This window comes from Platalea leucorodia (assembly GCF_965183815.1).
Source record: "Platalea leucorodia genome assembly, contig: HAP1_HAP1_SCAFFOLD_190, whole genome shotgun sequence".
NCBI lineage: Eukaryota > Metazoa > Chordata > Aves > Pelecaniformes > Threskiornithidae > Platalea > Platalea leucorodia.
In genome coordinates this window covers 125,067-141,412 of record NW_028121365.1, presented here as the reverse complement: position 1 = coordinate 141,412, position 16,346 = coordinate 125,067, and the positions used below count along the sequence as shown (strand labels likewise).

General features: G+C 52.5%; 1 protein-coding gene and 1 pseudogene across 2 annotated transcripts; one reads left to right on the top strand and one right to left on the bottom strand.

Annotated features, from left to right (window-relative positions):
* Positions 1–246: 246 nt before the first annotated feature.
* On the top strand, positions 247–1,182 carry LOC309603739 (olfactory receptor 14A16-like; the record flags this gene model as incomplete). The annotated part of the gene is made up of 1 exon (XM_082338663.1): positions 247–1,182. One exon carries the CDS (start codon positions 247–249, stop codon positions 1,180–1,182), a length of 936 nt encoding a protein of 311 aa, XP_082194789.1.
* Positions 1,183–5,421: 4,239 nt separating this feature from the next.
* Positions 5,422–6,411, bottom strand: LOC309603744 (olfactory receptor 14A16-like; annotated as a pseudogene). Its single transcript has one exon. The product of its transcript is annotated as an olfactory receptor 14A16-like (transcript).
* Between the last annotated feature and the right edge of the window lie 9,935 nt (positions 6,412–16,346).

Below are 16,346 nucleotides of genomic sequence, written 5' to 3'. Positions count from 1 at the left end.
CCTGAGTTCCTATTTACCTGTTGCTGTAGGGCAGGACTGAGTCCTGCAGAGCCCCCAGCAGAGCCTCCTGCTCCCTGGGGCACCCTCAGCCACCACTAACCAGAGCTCACCAAAGCTCTTTCTAAAAGTGAAAAGCAGTTCGAGGGGTTTCTATAAGAAAGTCAGTAGATTTTTCTGAAAGCAGTCTGCCCTAACTTCTCCCTTCTTCTACCTCCTTGAACAGATCCCCATGTGCAGAGACAGCAGATGTCCAATAACAGCTCCATCACTGACTTCCTTCTCCTGGCATTCGCAGACACACGGGAGCTGCAGCTCTTGCACTTCTGGCTCTTCCTGGGCATCTACCTGGCTGCCCTCCTGGGCAATGGCCTCATCATCACCACCGTAGCCTGCGACCACTGCCTCCACACCCCCATGTACTTCTTCCTCCTCAACCTTTCTTTACTTGACCTGGGCTCCATCTCCACCACTGTCCCCAAATCCATGGCCAATTCCCTCTGGAACACCAGGGCCATCTCCTACACAGGATGCGCTGTCCAGATCTTTCTGTTTGCCTTCTTGGTAGAAGCAGAGTATTATATTCTCACCATCATGGCCTATGACCGCTACGTGGCCATCTGCAAACCCCTGCATTATGGGACCCTCCTGGGCAGCAGAGCTTGTGTCCACATGGCAGCAGCTGCCTGGGGCTATGCTTTTCTCGATGCTGTGCTGCACACTGCCAATACATTTTCACTCCCCATCTGCCAAGGCAATGCTGTGGACCAGTTCTTCTGTGAAATCCCCCACATCCTCAAGCTCTCCTGCTCACATTCCTACCTCAGGGAGGCTGGGCTTCTTGTGGTTAGTGTCTTTGTGGAATTTGTGTGTTTTGTTTTCATTGTGGTGTCCTATGTGCAGATCTTCAGGGCTGTGCTGAGGATCCCTTCTGAGCAGGGACGGCACAAAGCCTTTTCCACGTGCCTCCCTCACCTGACTGTGGTCACCCTGTTTATCAGCACTGGAATGTTTGCCTACCTGAAGCCCCCCTCCATCTCCTCCCCATCCTTGGATCTGGTGGTGGCTATTTTCTACTCAGTGGTGCCTCCAGCAGTGAACCCCCTCATCTACAGCATGAGGAACCAGGAGCTCAAAGGCGCACTGAAGAAGCTCATTCAATCCGTAGTTTTTCAGCAGCAATAAGCATCCCATGTCTCTTCACAAGTGATTTCCAATGTATCTGGGGAATCTCCTGTGCTTAGGGCATTTTATCTGTGATAATTCTGTTTCTCTAGGAATGTCTACATGCACTCCACTTCTCCAGAGGCACGAACCCAGTGTGTCTGACACAAAGGTCTTTGCACATGTGTCTTGCCCAATGGCACAGCTGGCCTCCCATGTCACATCTCTGTAATAAAAGGGGATTTCCTCAGTGCCGGTGTCTGGAGGTCGGGCTCTTCTTCCAAAGCTGAGGTCAGGAACAGGCTGAGGAAGTTGTCCCCCACGAGGCCGTGCTGCTGTGCTGGTGTTCTCCATGGGCTGAGGGGAGGAGGGCATGGGGCGATGTGTTAGGGAATGGGACTGGAGGGAGCTTTCAGTTACTGGAGTGAGCCTCCCTATTTGGCCACTTCCAGCACTCTCTACTCTGCACAGGTTTATGGGTGAGTTTGACTGCACGGCCATTTTTGCCTCCTCCTGCCGGGCTCAGGGCCTGCCCTGGGGGAATGGCCAGCCCTGCTCGACCTCTCTCCTTGTCCAGACCCTAGCAGACCCCGGAGCAGGGATGTCTGCGAAATCTTACATGGGGTGCGCATAGGGCTGGGTAGGTTCCAGGATGTGGGGGAGGCTGTGTCAAGTAGGAGGAACAGAAGGGGGACAGGGTACAAAGCGATGTTGTCCTGGTTTCAGCTGGGATAGAGTTAATTTTCTTCTTAGTAGCTGGTATAGTGCTGTGGTTTGGGTTTAGCATGAGAACCATGATGAGAACAACACACTGATGTTTTGGTTCCTGCTAAGTAGTGTTAAGTTGTTGACAAGTAGTTGCTAAGTAGTGCTCACACTGGTCAAGGACTTTTCAGCTTCCCATGCTCCGCCAGGTGCAAGAAGCTGGGAGGGGGCACAGCCAGGACAGCTGACCCAGACTGGCCAAAGGGCTATTCCATACCATATGACATCATGCTCAGTATATAAGCTGGGGGAAGAAGAAGAAGGAAGGGGTCCCGTTAATGTCCCGTTCGGTGTGATGGCGTTTGTCTTCCCAAGTAACCATTGCGCGTGATGGAGCCCTGCTTTCCTGGGGATGGCTGAACACCTGCCTGCCCATGGGAAGCAGTGAATGAATTCCTTGCTTTGCTCTGCTTGTGCGCGCGGCTTTTGCTTTACCTATTAAACTGTTCTGTTTTATTGTACTTCAATTATTAAACTGTTCTTATCTCAACCCATCAGTTTTCTCCCTTTTCCTCTTCTGATTCTCTCCCTCATCCCATTGGGGGGGAGCGAGTGAGCAGCTGTGTGGTGCTTAGTTCCTAACTGGGGTTAAACGACGACAGTCCTTTTTGGCACCCAACGTGGGGCACGAACACATGACCCTGGGATTTAGAGTCCCATGCTCTACCGACTGAGCTCATGGAGATCACGCAAGAGAATCTATTCCTCACTCCGGATACACCCTTGGCCATTGATACCACTCCAGGGTTCTGGCTATTGCTGAACACTGCTCGCAGAGCATCAAGGCTTTCTTTCTCAAACACCCCCCACAGAAGACAGTAGGCTTGTGCGGTGGGGGGGCAAGAAAATGGGAGTGAAGACAGCCAGGACAGCAGACCTGAACTGACCCAAGGGCTGTTCCATACCAAAGGATGTTGTGCTCAGCGATAAAACCTTGGCAAAAGCAGGAGGAAGGGGTGCTGTTCATTGTTATGGTGTTTGTCTTCCCAAGCCAGTGTTGTGTGTGCTGAGAGTCTGCTCCCCAGTAAGTGCCTAAACATCTGCCTGCCCCCAGGAACTGGTGCATGAATTCCTCTTTTTGCTTTGCTTGCACACATAGCTTTTTCTTTTCTTATTAAGGTGTCATTCTCTTGATCCATGAGACTTTTCTCCTTCCTTCTCTCCATCCTCTAGGAGAGGGCAGTGAGTGAAAAGCAGGGTGGGTCTGGCTGAGGTCAGCCCACCACAACAATCATAACCTACGCTCCAAGTGGGGCCTCACCAGGGTTCCCTGGGATTGTGCAGCCAGGATGTGGGATGCACTGGGGTCCCTGCATGGGCTCAGGGGAGGGCCCGTGGAGACACCCAACACCCAGCGCAGAGGGACTGAGGTGGTGCCTGTGGGCTGACAGTGGGGCAGAGTGTGACAGATGCGCTCAATCCCTTGACCGGACTGCTTCGGTTTCCCAAGTAACGGTTACGCATGATGGAGCCCTGGTTTCCTGGGAATGGCTGAACACCTGCCTGACGATGGGAGGTAGTGAATGAATTCCTTGCTTTGCTTTGCTTGTGTGCGCGGCTTTGGCTTTACCTATTAAACGGTCTTTATCTCAACCCATGAGTTTTCTCACTTTTACTCTTCTGATTCTCTCCCCCATCCCACTGCGGGGGAGTGAGTGAGCGGCTGTGTGGTGCTTAGTTGCTGGCTGGGGTTAAACCACGACACCGCCACAGGGTGCTGCAGAGCTCTGGGCACTCACCCCACAGCCCCAGCCCCTCTGAAGGGCACAGCAGCTCCTCTTGGGCAGGGAGGAGTCTCGGCCTGCCCATCAGCCCCAGGGCTGGAGGCTCACCATGGCATGAGGAAATGGAGGTTAGGGAAACGGCAGGAAGCATGGTCTCTGGTCCAGGAGATGCCCACCACAGACTGACTCTGCCCCATCATTGTCACCCCTTTCCCCATGCCAGCACAGGAGTCTGGGCCAGGGGACAGAGCAGCCTGCCCCGAGTGGGTGCCTGCAGAAAGAGGTTTCTCTTTCTCATGGATTCCCCCCTGCAGCCATAGAAATGCTCCCTTGCTCTTCTCCACGGTCATCCCTGCTCTCCAGAGAGCCTTTCCCCAGGTCAGCATGTCTGTGCTGGCCTGGCCAGACATTCCTGGTTCCTGCAAGGCCCCAAGCTGGCATTGCTGCTCTGCAGAGGGAGCGGGCTGTGGTGCCCTGGGGCCATGGAGTGACCCTGCACTGGCCATAGTGGTCAGGGTCAGAAGCAGATCCAGCTGGAGCAGGATCACTGCTGCTGAGCCCGTTTCCATCATCCCTGATTGCTCAGGAGCCAAGGACAGGGCTGGGCAGGACCATGGGGTGTCTCTAATGGCACACAGGGCAGGGGATGGCTGCACTGGATCCAGCCCATGGGGTTTCCAAGAGGTTGCCCTGAAACACTCTCCAGTCTTATGGCCCTTTGCCTGCTGTCTCCTCACAGCCTCTCCTGCCATTGCAGGGCCCTTAGCCTGTGGGCTCCTCACGTTCACCTTTTCCTCCAGGACACTCCTCCTTGGATGGTCACTCATTTTATGAGGTGCCACTCACCGCCCACCCAGGCTCACACACTGTCCCTGGAGATCCCCTGAGCTCTCCTGGCAGCTCTCAGTTCCTCTTCAGGATGGCATCTGCCATCAGCCCCACTGCAGGTGGGACAGCACCAGGCAGATAAGTCAAAGACCGGTTGATCTTTCAGTGGACATATGCAACCAAGAAGGGAGGTCTTCATCCACGCCTTGGTCCCTAACACATCACCGTGGGACTCTGAGATTGTCACCCTGAATCCATCAGAAGCCCAGAAGAGCAAAAGTCCTTCTGAGGGAGAACCTTCTTGGGTGTATTCCTGACACCAGCTTTGGAAGAGGCCTCCAGCCTTCTGGCCCTGTCCTGAGGAGCCCCTTTGGTTATGATGGTGCTTGCATGGAGACCAGCTCTGATAGAGTGGTTCATGTGACCTGCTCCTGCCCTCAGCCACAGGGATGCCACCGTACAGATAACAGGACTGTCACAAGTTGCACGAGACCTTAGGGGCAGCACAAATAAAAGGGCACAGCAGAACAGCGTGGAATTGAGGAGAGACCAGCACTGAAAAGGCAATGTCCTGCTGCTGTCCTTGGCCATGGCTCCAGGAAAGCAGCAGCCCCAACTCACACGCAGTAGAGGGATAGTGTCCACCAGGGCTGCTCCTCCGTGAGGAAGCTGGGCATTTACACCCTGAAGCCCTCCTGCAGGCTGGGGCTGTTTCCCCAGCTCCAGAGGAGATGTGAAGAGATGCGAGCTGAGACAAATAATTTTCTACTGGTTTCTTTATTGAGTTTATCTAAATGGGGAGCCTGGATCCATATGTACATGAGGACTTTGGGTCAGGAAAAGGCAGGTAGGAGGCCAAGAATAATATTATCACAGGCATAAACAAAAAAACAACCCCCCAAATATCCCACAAAGGAAAAATAAAGACACATATGAAGAAAAGTTAGTCCAGGCTATTCCTGTGATACTGTGGGAGCCCGAGTGGGACAATGGGCACCTTCTTAATATGAAGTAGCTTGTAATCGAATAGTTTCCACACTGCATCCTTCATTTCCTTGTTTCTCACGCTGTAGATGAGGGGGTTCACTGCTGGAGGCACCACCGAGTACAGAACTGCCACCACCAGATCCAGGGATGAGGAGGAGATGGAAGGGGGCTTCAGGTAGGCAAACATGGCAGTGCTGATAAACAGGGAGACCACGGCCAGGTGAGGGAGGCACGTGGAAAAGGCTTTGTGCTGTCCCTGCTCAGAGGGGATCCTCAGCACGGCCCTGAAGATCTGCACATAGGACAGCACAATGAAAACAAATCACCCAAAGGCTAACAAAGAACTTAAAATAAGGAGCCTGGCTTCCCTGAGGTAGGCATCTGAGCAGGAGAGCTTGAGGATCTGCGGAGGTTCACAGAAGAACTGGTCCACAGCATTGCCTTGGCAGATGGGTATGGAAAATGTATTGGCAGTGTGCAGGAGAGCACTGAGAAAAGCACTGCCCCAGGCAGCTGCTGCCATGTGGACACAAGCTCTGCTGCCCAGGAGGGTCCCGTAGTGCAGGGGTTTGCAGATGGCAATGTAGTGGTCATAGGCTATGATGGTGAGAAGACAATACTCTGCTTCTACCAACAAGGCAAAGAGAAAGAGCTGGGCAGCACATCCTGCATAGGAGATGGCCCTGGTGTCCCAGAGGGAATTGGCCATGGTTTTGGGGACAGTGGTGGAGATGGATCCCAGGTCAAGGAGGGAGAGGTTGAGGAGGAAGAAGTACATGGGGGTGTGGAGGCGGTGGTCACAGGCTATGGCAGTGATGATGAGGCCATTGCCCAGGAGGGCAGCCAGGTAGATGCCCAGGAAGAGCCAGAAGTGCAAGAGCTGCAGCTCCCGTGTGTCCGCGAAGGCCAGGAGGAGGAACTGGGTGACGGAGCTGCTGTTGGACATTTGCTGTTTCTTGACATGGGGGCACTACTCAAAAAATGAAAGGACAGGTTAAAATCAGGATAGAATCCTCTGAGCAAAACCACTCCATTTTTCATCGCAATACCCTCCAAGTGAAGTGCATTTCCTTTCTCTGGTCTGCGCTGGCTGAGTGTGGTGTACCGAGCAGGACCTCTGCTCATGTGCTGCTGAGGAGTCAGCTTTGCTCTGCTGCAGTGGCTACATGGGAGCTGGTTTGTGACAGCTGCAGAAAAGAGGGTTAGCAAGTCTTTATAATAATTTTGTTTGTGGTTTTTATTTTCCACCATTACAACCGGTGGGTATCCTATTTAGGGATAGAAATCCTCATTTTTATGACTGAAAATGTAAGAGTCTTGAGACAGGACATACAAAAGGGCTCAGATATTTGTAGCTTAGTGCAGAGTCAGGAGAGCTGCAGTGTTACAGAATCATGGAATCATAGAATCACTTAAGTTGCAAAAGATCTTTAAGATCATTGAGTCCAACCGTTAATGTAGCACTACCAAGTCCACCACTAAACCATGTTCCTAAGCACCACGTCCACATGTCGTTTAAACACTTCCAGGGATGGGGACTCAACCACTTCCCTGGGCAGCCTGTTCCACTGCTTAACAACCCTTTCGGTGAAGAAAGCCTAATATCCAATCATCTAAACCATTTCCTCTTGTCCTATCACTTGTTACTTGGGTGAAGAGACTGACTCCCACCTCACTACAGCCTCCTTTCAGGTAGTTGCAGAGAGCAATAAAGTCTCCCCTCAGCCTCCTCTTCTCCAAACTAAACAACCCCAGCTCCCTCAGCCGCTCCTCACCAGCCTTGTGCTCCAGACCCTTCACCAGCTTTGTTGCCCTTCTCTGGCCGCACTCCAGCACCTCAATGTCCTTCTTGGAGTGAGGGACCCAAAACTGAACACAGGATTTCACGTGCGGCCTCACCAGTGCCCAGTACAGGGGAACCATCATTTCCCTAGTCCTGCTGGCCACACTATTGCTGATACAGGCCAGGATGCCATTGGCCCTCTTGGCCACCTGGCACACTGCCAGCTCATATTCAGTCAGCTGTCAACCAACACCCTCAGATCCTTTTCTGCCAGGCAGCTCTCCAGACACTTCTCCCTAAGCCTGTAGCGTTGCTGGGGGTTGTTGTGACTGAAGTGCAGGACCTGGCCCTGAGCCTTGTTGAACCTCCTACAGTTGGCCTCGGCCCATCGATCCAGCCTGGCCAGATCCCTCTGTAGACCCTTCCTGCCCTCCAGCAGATCAACACTCCTGCCCAACTTGGTGCCGTTGGCAAACTTACTGAGGGTGCGCTCGATCCCCTCATCCAGATCATTGATAAAGATATTAAGCAGAAGTAGGCCCAGTACTGAGCCCTGGGGAACACCACTTGTGACCGGCCACCAACTGGATTGAACTCTGTTCACCACCACTCTTTGGGCCTCATCATCCAGCCAGTTTTTTACACAACAAAGAGTACGTGGGCCCAAGCCATGAGCCACTAGTTTCTCCAGGAGAATGCTGTGGGAAAAGGTGTCAAAGGCTTTACTGAAGTCCAGGTAGACAACATCCACAGCCTTTCCCTCATCCACTAGGCAGGTCATCTTGTCATAGAAGGAGATCAGGTTGGTCAAGCAGGACCTGCCTTTCATAAACCCATGCTGACTGGGCCCGATCCCCTGGTTGTCCTGTACGTGCCATGTGATGGCACTCAGGATGACCTGGTCCATAACCTTCCCCGGCACCGAGGTCAGGCTGACAGGCCTGTAGTTCCCCAGGTCCTCCTTCCAGCCCTTCTTGTAGACGGGCGTCATGTTTGCTAACCTCCAGTCGACTGGCACCTCCCCACTTAGCCAGGACTGCTCATAAATGATTGGAAGTGGCTTGGTGAGCACTTCTGCCAGCTCCCTCAGTACCCTCGGGTGGATCCCATCTGGCCCCATAGACTTTGTGTGTGTCTACATGTGTGTGTAGCAGGTCGCTGACCATTTCCCCTTCCATTATGGAGGCTTCATTCTGCTCCCCATCCCTGTCTTCCAGCTCAGGGGGCTGGGTACCCCGAGAACAACTGGTCTGACTATTAAAGACGGAGGCAAAGAAGGCATTAAGTACCTCAGCCTTTTCCTCATCCTTTGTCACTATCCAATAAAGGATGGAGATTCTCCTTAACCCTCCTTTTGTTGCTAATGTATTTATAGGAACTTTTTTTTACTGCCTTTTACGGCAGTAGCCAGATTAAGTTCTAGTTGGGCTTTGGCCCTTCTAATTTTCTCCCTGTGTAACCTCACAACATCCTCGTAGTCCTCCTGAGTTGCCTGCCCCTTCTTCCACAGATCATAACTCTCCTCCTATTCCTGAGTTCCAGGCAAATCTCTCTGAGCTCTGAGCTCTCTCTGCCCACCAGTCTTTTTTCCCATCTGTGCTGCCCTTTCGCTTGTGCTGCCTTGAAGATGCCTTCACTCACAAATTTCTCTTTAAAAACCCCAAACAACTGAACTCGTATGGCAGCAGGGGAGCACTGGTTCAATGGGCAGATCTGTAATCTCTGTCCCAGCCCAGAGATGGGGTTGTGACGAAGAGAGCAGGACAGGACCCCTCACAGAGCGAAGCAAAGGACCCTGAGAGGAGAGCGCCAACCCCCAAGGAAAGGCTCAGCACTCCCTAGGATCCTACAGGAGAGCTGTGCCTTTCTGGGGGCAGCTCGCAAGCCCAGCAGGACAGGCAAAGCAGAGTCAGGTGTCCCAAAGATGACATGTTCTAAAGAGAGAGCCCGAGCACTGCCCAGCAGACAACGCCCAGAAGACATCTACAGTGAAAGACAACAAGAGAGCTGCCGGAGAGCACCTTCCCCCACTGCTTGTTTGCAGTGTCCCCCCACCCCTTGCCCCTGTCTCTGCTGCCTGGAGCTCTCCCTGCCAGGAGCTGTTTCTCTGGCCCCAACCCTCCTCCCTGTCAGTGCTCACAGAGCCCATCCCACCCACTGTGTACTCAGCTCTGCCCTGCAATGTGGGAATAAATGAGATGATAGTGTTTTACTTTGACGAGATGCAGCTGTGCCCTTGAGACTTGTTACAAACAGGTTCGCAGGAATGCAGCTGTAGCCTTGAGGCTTGTTACAAACAAGTTTGTGAAACTTAGAGGCAGAAAAATAAGGATGAGTTTGGATACATCGCTGAAAGAGGAATTCGCGTGCACCAGCTTGAAGAACCAATGGGTAACGCTGAAGAGATGCGTGGACGCAAGACAGTAGCCAATGAGATGGGTTTTGCTTGCTCGTGAACACTAGATCATATTATAAAAGGGATAGATTGTAAAAATAAAGTGTCATCGTCATCGTTATTATCATCGCCATTGCCATTGTCGTTCTCGTCTTCGCTTGTCTTACTGCCTAAACTCATACGCGGAGTCCGTGATTAATTGCCACAAATGGTGACCCCGACGTGATTTGATCCTACGACGTGATTCGATCCTAAGAACCGCGGACGAGAGAGCGGATGGTGGCAAGCCCAGCTGAACTTTATTGCAGCGGACCATAGAGCTGAATTTTATTGCAGCGGACCAGAGAGCTGCTTGTTGACAATCAATCGCCTTGGGAAAAAGAGGTGAGCAGCTGGGGATGGGAAAATGGGGGAGCAAATGTCCTTGGAAGAAAAAACTATTTTGTGTATATTTTTGCGAATCCTTGTAAAAAGGGGCATAAATTATGATGAAGGAAAGGTTCAGTTGTTAACTTGGTTGCGAAAAAACGGGCAACAAGAGAACGCAGTGACCGCGTTCCAGGTGGAGACTTGGGAGGAGGCAGGAAAAGTGTTATGGGAAGCGGCCACCAGGGGAGACAGTAATGCCACAAGTGTTTTGACAACATGGAGTTTACTGAAAGACACTTCAGAACAATTAGAGTCAGACCGAAAGGCTGCAGCCTCTGCTACCACTCCAGAGCTAATCCCGCAGGGCACGCCAGAAACACCGACATGGGGTTCATCCTCCGACATGCCCTTGCTCGCGGGTGCTCAGGCTGCACAACCCTCCAGCCCCCCCGCGCCGCCGCTACCCTCTGCACCGTTTTCCCCTTCACCTGCTCCTATGGCTTCAACACCTCTGCTAGACCTCCCGATCCCTGCAACCAGTACCCCTCCACTTCCCCGCCCACACCCGGCCCCTGCTGTGTCGGCACTCTTACCGCCTTTCTCTACCGCTTCTAATGCCGATACTCCACAGACCCATAATCAATTGCCACTTGAGGAATGGGAGGCATCAGCCGCTGCTGCGAGGTGGCAAAAGATTAGACACCAAGCATTGCAAGCACGGGATACCGCTTTTTGTTCAGCGATAGCCTGTCCCGTCATATGCAGCAATGCAAATGTCCCCGATGAGCATGAACCTTTTGGCTATAATGTTTTAAAAGATCTACGACAAACAGTTGCCGCGCATGGACTGGGTTCTCCTTTTACACAATCCCTGCTACAGGGAATATTCACAAATGAAATAGTACCATTTGATATATGCACGCTTACTAATCTTATATTGACCCCAACGCAAAAGGTGATCTTTGAAAGCACCTGGCGTACCGCCTGCAAAAACGCCACAATTATCAATATGCAGCGACAACAAGGCGACCCTTTACAAGGGGCAGGACTCCCCCAGCTTATAGGGGATCTGCTGCTAAATCACCCAACGTTACAGGCACGATTACGACCAGAGATATTAGCACAAGGCAGAGACCTTGCCTTACAGGCATTACTAAGAGTGCCGGATGTTGGAAGAGCGATAAAATCATTTACGTTAATAAAGCAAGGGAGAGGAGAGGGATATATCTCATTCTTAGATCGTCTTAAAGAGGCTTTGGAAAAACAAGTCGAAAATGCAGAAGCAAGGGAGGTCCTACTCTTAAAATTAGCCTTTGAAAATGCGAATACGGACTGTAAAAAAGTGCTTTTGCCTCTAAAAAATCCCTCCTTAATGGATACGATAGAAGCTACCCAAAAGGTGGAGTCAATGTCCCATCATATGGAAACATTAGCTACAGCTTTTGCGGCCGCAATGAAAGTGCAGAAATCATGTTTCTTCTGTGGAAAAACTGGACATTTTAAAAGAGATTGCCCACAACTAAGAAAAAGAGATACGACGAGCTCTAAACAGATATGGACTTGAAGTAGCCCCTGAAAAGGTACAAAAAACTGAGCCTTGGAAATATCTGGGCTGGAAAATCTTGCAACAACCAACTGAACCTGCAAAAACAAAAGCAGGGAATGCCAGGAGCCACTCCAGCAGACAGACTAAGTAAAGCCGTGTATGTGTCCTGAATAATATTCAGACCTGAATATGTCTGAAAATAATATTCCTGTTATTGTCTCTCATTTTCTGTCTCTTCAATCAAAAGATTTAACAGCCACACCACAGAAGGCCCGAGTTTTTACAAAATTGCTACGAACAGGTAATTGGGAAGGTCTTTTTGATCTACTAACCTGGGGCAGAGGGTATGCTTGTGTCTCAACAGATGTAGGACCTAAGTGGGTACCTGCAAGGTGCGTAAGACCGGCTCTTGCATCGGATAACAAGAACGAACAGCAGAAGACACTGAACTCTGAGAAGACTGATGGGGAATGACTTCTCAGATAACTCCGAATTAATCCATAAAGCAATCAAAAATTTGAAGTTAGCAAATTACAAGTCAGTGATGGATTTGATTGGCTGAATCACTTACTAACAAGTTGGGGAATTGGCGGGTAGATAATGTCTCTAATCAAAATGGGTTTTTTTCTTGTTACTAATATTTTGCACTATAATAACGATAGTTTCTTGTCTAGTGTCTTGGGTATAGAAAATGCTACAGAATATGATTAAACAAGCTTTTGTAGTAGAAAAAGGGGGAATTGTGGGAATAAATGAAATAGTGTTTTACTTTGATGAGATGCAGCTGTGCCCTTGAGGCTTCTTACAAACAAGCTGGTGAAACTTAGAGGCAGAAAAATAAGGATGAGATTGGACACATCCCTGAAAGAGGAATTCGCGTGCACCAGCTTGAAGAACCAATAAGTAACGCTGAAGAGACACGTGGATGAAAGACAGTAGCCAATGAAATGGGTTTTTGCTTGCTCGTGAACACAAGATCATATTATAAAAGGGATAGATTGTAAAAATAAAGTGTCATTGTCATCGCCATTGTCATTGTCGTTGTCGTCGTCTTCTTCGCTTGTCTTCACTTGTCTTTGCTTGTCTTCGCCTAAACTCATACGCGGAGTCCGTGTTTAATTGCCACAGAGGTCAACAAGCGGACAGCTTGAATTTGAGGAGAACGACCACCAAGGACCCCCGAAAGAAGCCCCAGAATTAAACAGCGCATGCTCCGGTGGGAGGGGAAATATGATAATGATTTCTGGGAAATAATTGTAACATTAATGACTTTCCTCGGAAAATTAAGGAATATGTACGTTTTAAGTTTGATAAATACTTTGCTGGCGTGACCTATGGCATGCACGCTGGGCGGAGATATCCCCCGTGCATCCAGCGCTGCAATAAAGAATGCCTGCTTTCTAAATGCCAAATTGGCGTTAGAAAGTTTTTGGACTGGTTGGCGGTAGCACAAGCATCTGCCAAGGGAGCTGCCTCCAACCAGGAGCGCTCCCCATCGGCTGCTCTGACAACGCCCCGGCACATGCTCCCACCAGGAGGCAGAAACAGCTCCGTGTCTGGAAATCCCCATTTATCAAAGGCTGTCGGCAGAGACGGGGCTGTCCATCAGCACCAGACCCACACGAAGGCCTGGGGACAGCAAAGGCCCCTGGCCTGTCCCCACCACAGCATGCCTGCTCCAAAGCCTGGAGCCGCCTGGAGAGAGGAGGCCGCTCTGCCTTCCCCTGGCCTGCGGACACCAAACACCGACCCCCAGCTGTCAGGGCTGGGGCTGGCGACCCTCAGGGCAGCAGCAGGAACCGCTCCCACCCTGCTTCTGGGGCTGGCCCTGGGCTGAGCCCTCGGGCGCAGGGCTGGGGACTGGGCCGTGGTGGGGCCCGTGGGCGCTGAGGCCTCCAGGTCCCTCCCCCCGGGCCGAGCCACACTGGCAGATACCTGCTCCTGCTCCTGCTCCTGCTCCTGCTCCTGCTCCTGCCCCGGCCCCTGCAGCTCCCCCGGCCCCGGCCCTGCTCCCCCCCGGGCCCCGGCTGCCCCCGGCCCGGCTCCCGCCCTTTCTCCTCAGGCCCCTGGGCCTCGGCCCCCTCCGGCCCCGCCCCACCCGGCTGTGACTGACAGGCCACCTCCGGCTCCGCTGATTGGCTCAGCCGTGGCCAATGGCGCGGCTGGGGGGGCCGGGCCTGCGCAGGGCGGGAGGGGAGGGGCAGGGCGAGGGGCAGGGGTGGGGGCAGGGCCGGAGGGGAGCTGCCCGGGGTGTGCTGGGCCCCGGCAAGGCTTTCCCAAACGGTGGCTCTGGCTGTGCTGCAGCCACCGCCCTGGGCAGGAGGAGCTGCGTGCCGGGAGTCGCTGGCATGGGCCGGGCTGAGCCCAGCACCCAGGGCCTTGCTCAGGCCTCGCTGCCCCAGGGCGGTGAGGAGGAGAGGCGCCCTGTGCTGGCACGGCCCAGGGCATCCTCCTGCGGCCAGAAGGAAGGACAGAGCCCTGTCCCTCTGCCCACAGGGGCTGGCCGTTGTCCTTGGCTTCTGTCCCCGGGGGTCCCCGGTGCTGGCAGGCCCTGCGGGGCCTCGGGGCCAAGCAAATGCCGGGGCGCCAGGGGCTGCTGGGGCCCAGGGCGGCTTTGGGCCTCTCCAAAGCCGAGGCACGGCCGCCCCTTTGCTTCTGCAGATGCAGTTCTTTGCTACCCCCTGTTACTCTGGGAGGACTTCAGGGAAACGAGGAGGTCCCAGCATGCACACAGGGAGGAGGACAGTGAAAAGGAGCCCTGTCAGGGTTTTTCTGCTGTTTCACATCTGAACTCAGACATCTGTGTGCATCAAAGAGCGAGTGGGGCTGAGCTGGTCTTCGGGATAACTCCGCTCCTTTCTTTTTCAGTTGCATGCCTACCCTTTTCCTTTTCTCCACCTTTTCTTTCTTCCCCTTTCCCCCCCAGTTGCATTCTCTGTTAAAGGTAATTGTGATTTGGCTTTCTGGACACATCATAGAGTAAGTAGATACAGGAAATATAGGCTGGTCTGTATGTCCAGAGCTGTAGGCTATAGACTAGATAGATACGGGCTATGGGTAGAATTACTATTTGCTAATTGTAATTTCTTTTCCATATTCTACACTAGGTAAGCGTGGGGACAGCAGTGTAGTCCTCCTGCTGAGAAGTTGGGCTCAGTGTAGAATGACAAGAAGCCCACCCCAAGTGATACGGTGGGAAGCAAGATGGCAAAGGAGCATGGGCAAGAGAGCCGTTAAGGTAGTGGCTGAAAGCCATTCAGTCCTGGATAGAAAGTGGGAAAGTGTGGGCTGGAGAGCCAGAGGGCTCTGCTGCTAACGCTGGCAACAGGAAAGAAGTAGGTCCTCTTCAGAGGAGGTGACGCGCATTTGAGCCTTTCCAAAGGGCCTTGGTAATGGCTGTGAACTGGGGCACTGTGACAGTGATGGTAAGGTCGTCAGCCTGCAGCTCTGTGGCAGTTAAAACTCCCACTGAAACAGTTTTGTCCTGGTTTCAGCTAGGACAGAGTTAATTTTCTTCTCAGTAGCTGGTAGAGTGCTGTGGTTTGGATTTAGTATGAAAATAATGTTGATAACGCTGATGTTTTGGTTGTTGCTGAGCAGAGTTTACACCAGTAAAGGACTTCTCAGCTTCCCCTGCTCTGCCCAGTGCATAAGAAGCTGGGAGGGAGCATAGCTAGGACAGCTGACCCAGACTGGCCCAAGGGCTATTCCATACCATATGACATCATGCTCAGTATATAAGCTGGGGGAAGAAGAAGAAGGAAGGGGTCCCGTTAACGTCCCGTTCGGTGTGATGGCGTTTGTCTTCCCAAGTAACCATTGCGCGTGATGGAGCCCTGCTTTCCTGGGGATGGCTGAACACCTGCCTGCCCATGGGAAGCAGTGAATGAATTCCTTGCTTTGCTTTGCTTTGCTTGTGCGCGCGGCTTTTGCTTTACCTATTAAACTGTCTTTATCTCAACCCATGAGTTTTCTCACTTTTACTCTTCTGATTCTCTCCCCCATTTCACTGGTGGGGAGTGAGCGAGCGGCGGTGTGGTGCTTAGTTGCTGGCTGGGGTTAAACCACGACAAAGGGCAACGAAGCTGGTGAAGGGTCTGGAGCACAAGTCTTATGAGGAGCAGCTGAGGGAGCTGGGGGTGCTCAGCCTGAAGAAGAGGAGGCTGAGGGGAGACCTTATTGCTCTCTACAACTACCTGAAAGGAGGTTGTAGCCAGGTGGGGGTCGGTCTCTTCTCCCAGGAAGCAAGTGACAGGACAAGAGGAATTGGGCTGAAGTTGTGCCAGGGGAGATTTAGATTAGGTATTAGGAAAAATTTCTTCACGGAGAGTGGTTAGGCTGCACAGGCTGCCCAGGGAAGTGGCACAATCACAGTCCCTGGAAGTATTCAATACCCTGTGGATGTGGTGCTTAGGGACATGGTTTAGAGGTGGACCAGGATGTTAGGTTAACAGTTGGACTTGATGACCTCAGAGGTCGTTTGCAACATAAATGATTCTATGATTCTATAACATCCCTCTCCCCAGGCACGGTTCCTGCCTGGGGTATCATTGCCCCCGTGGCACACGGTGGTGCCTGCACAGCTCTGGGTACCCCTGACAGTGCTGGCCTGGGCGCCCCGCCGTGCCCTGGCTCTGAGAGCCCCCAGAAGCTTCCCCCTGCAGCTCTGCTCCCCTGGGTGCCCACCACTCCTCCTCCTCCTCCTCCTCCTCCTCCTCCTCCTCCTCCTCCTCCTCCTCCTCCTCCTCCTCCTCCTCCTCCTCCATTTCCCTACTCCCACACCTCCTC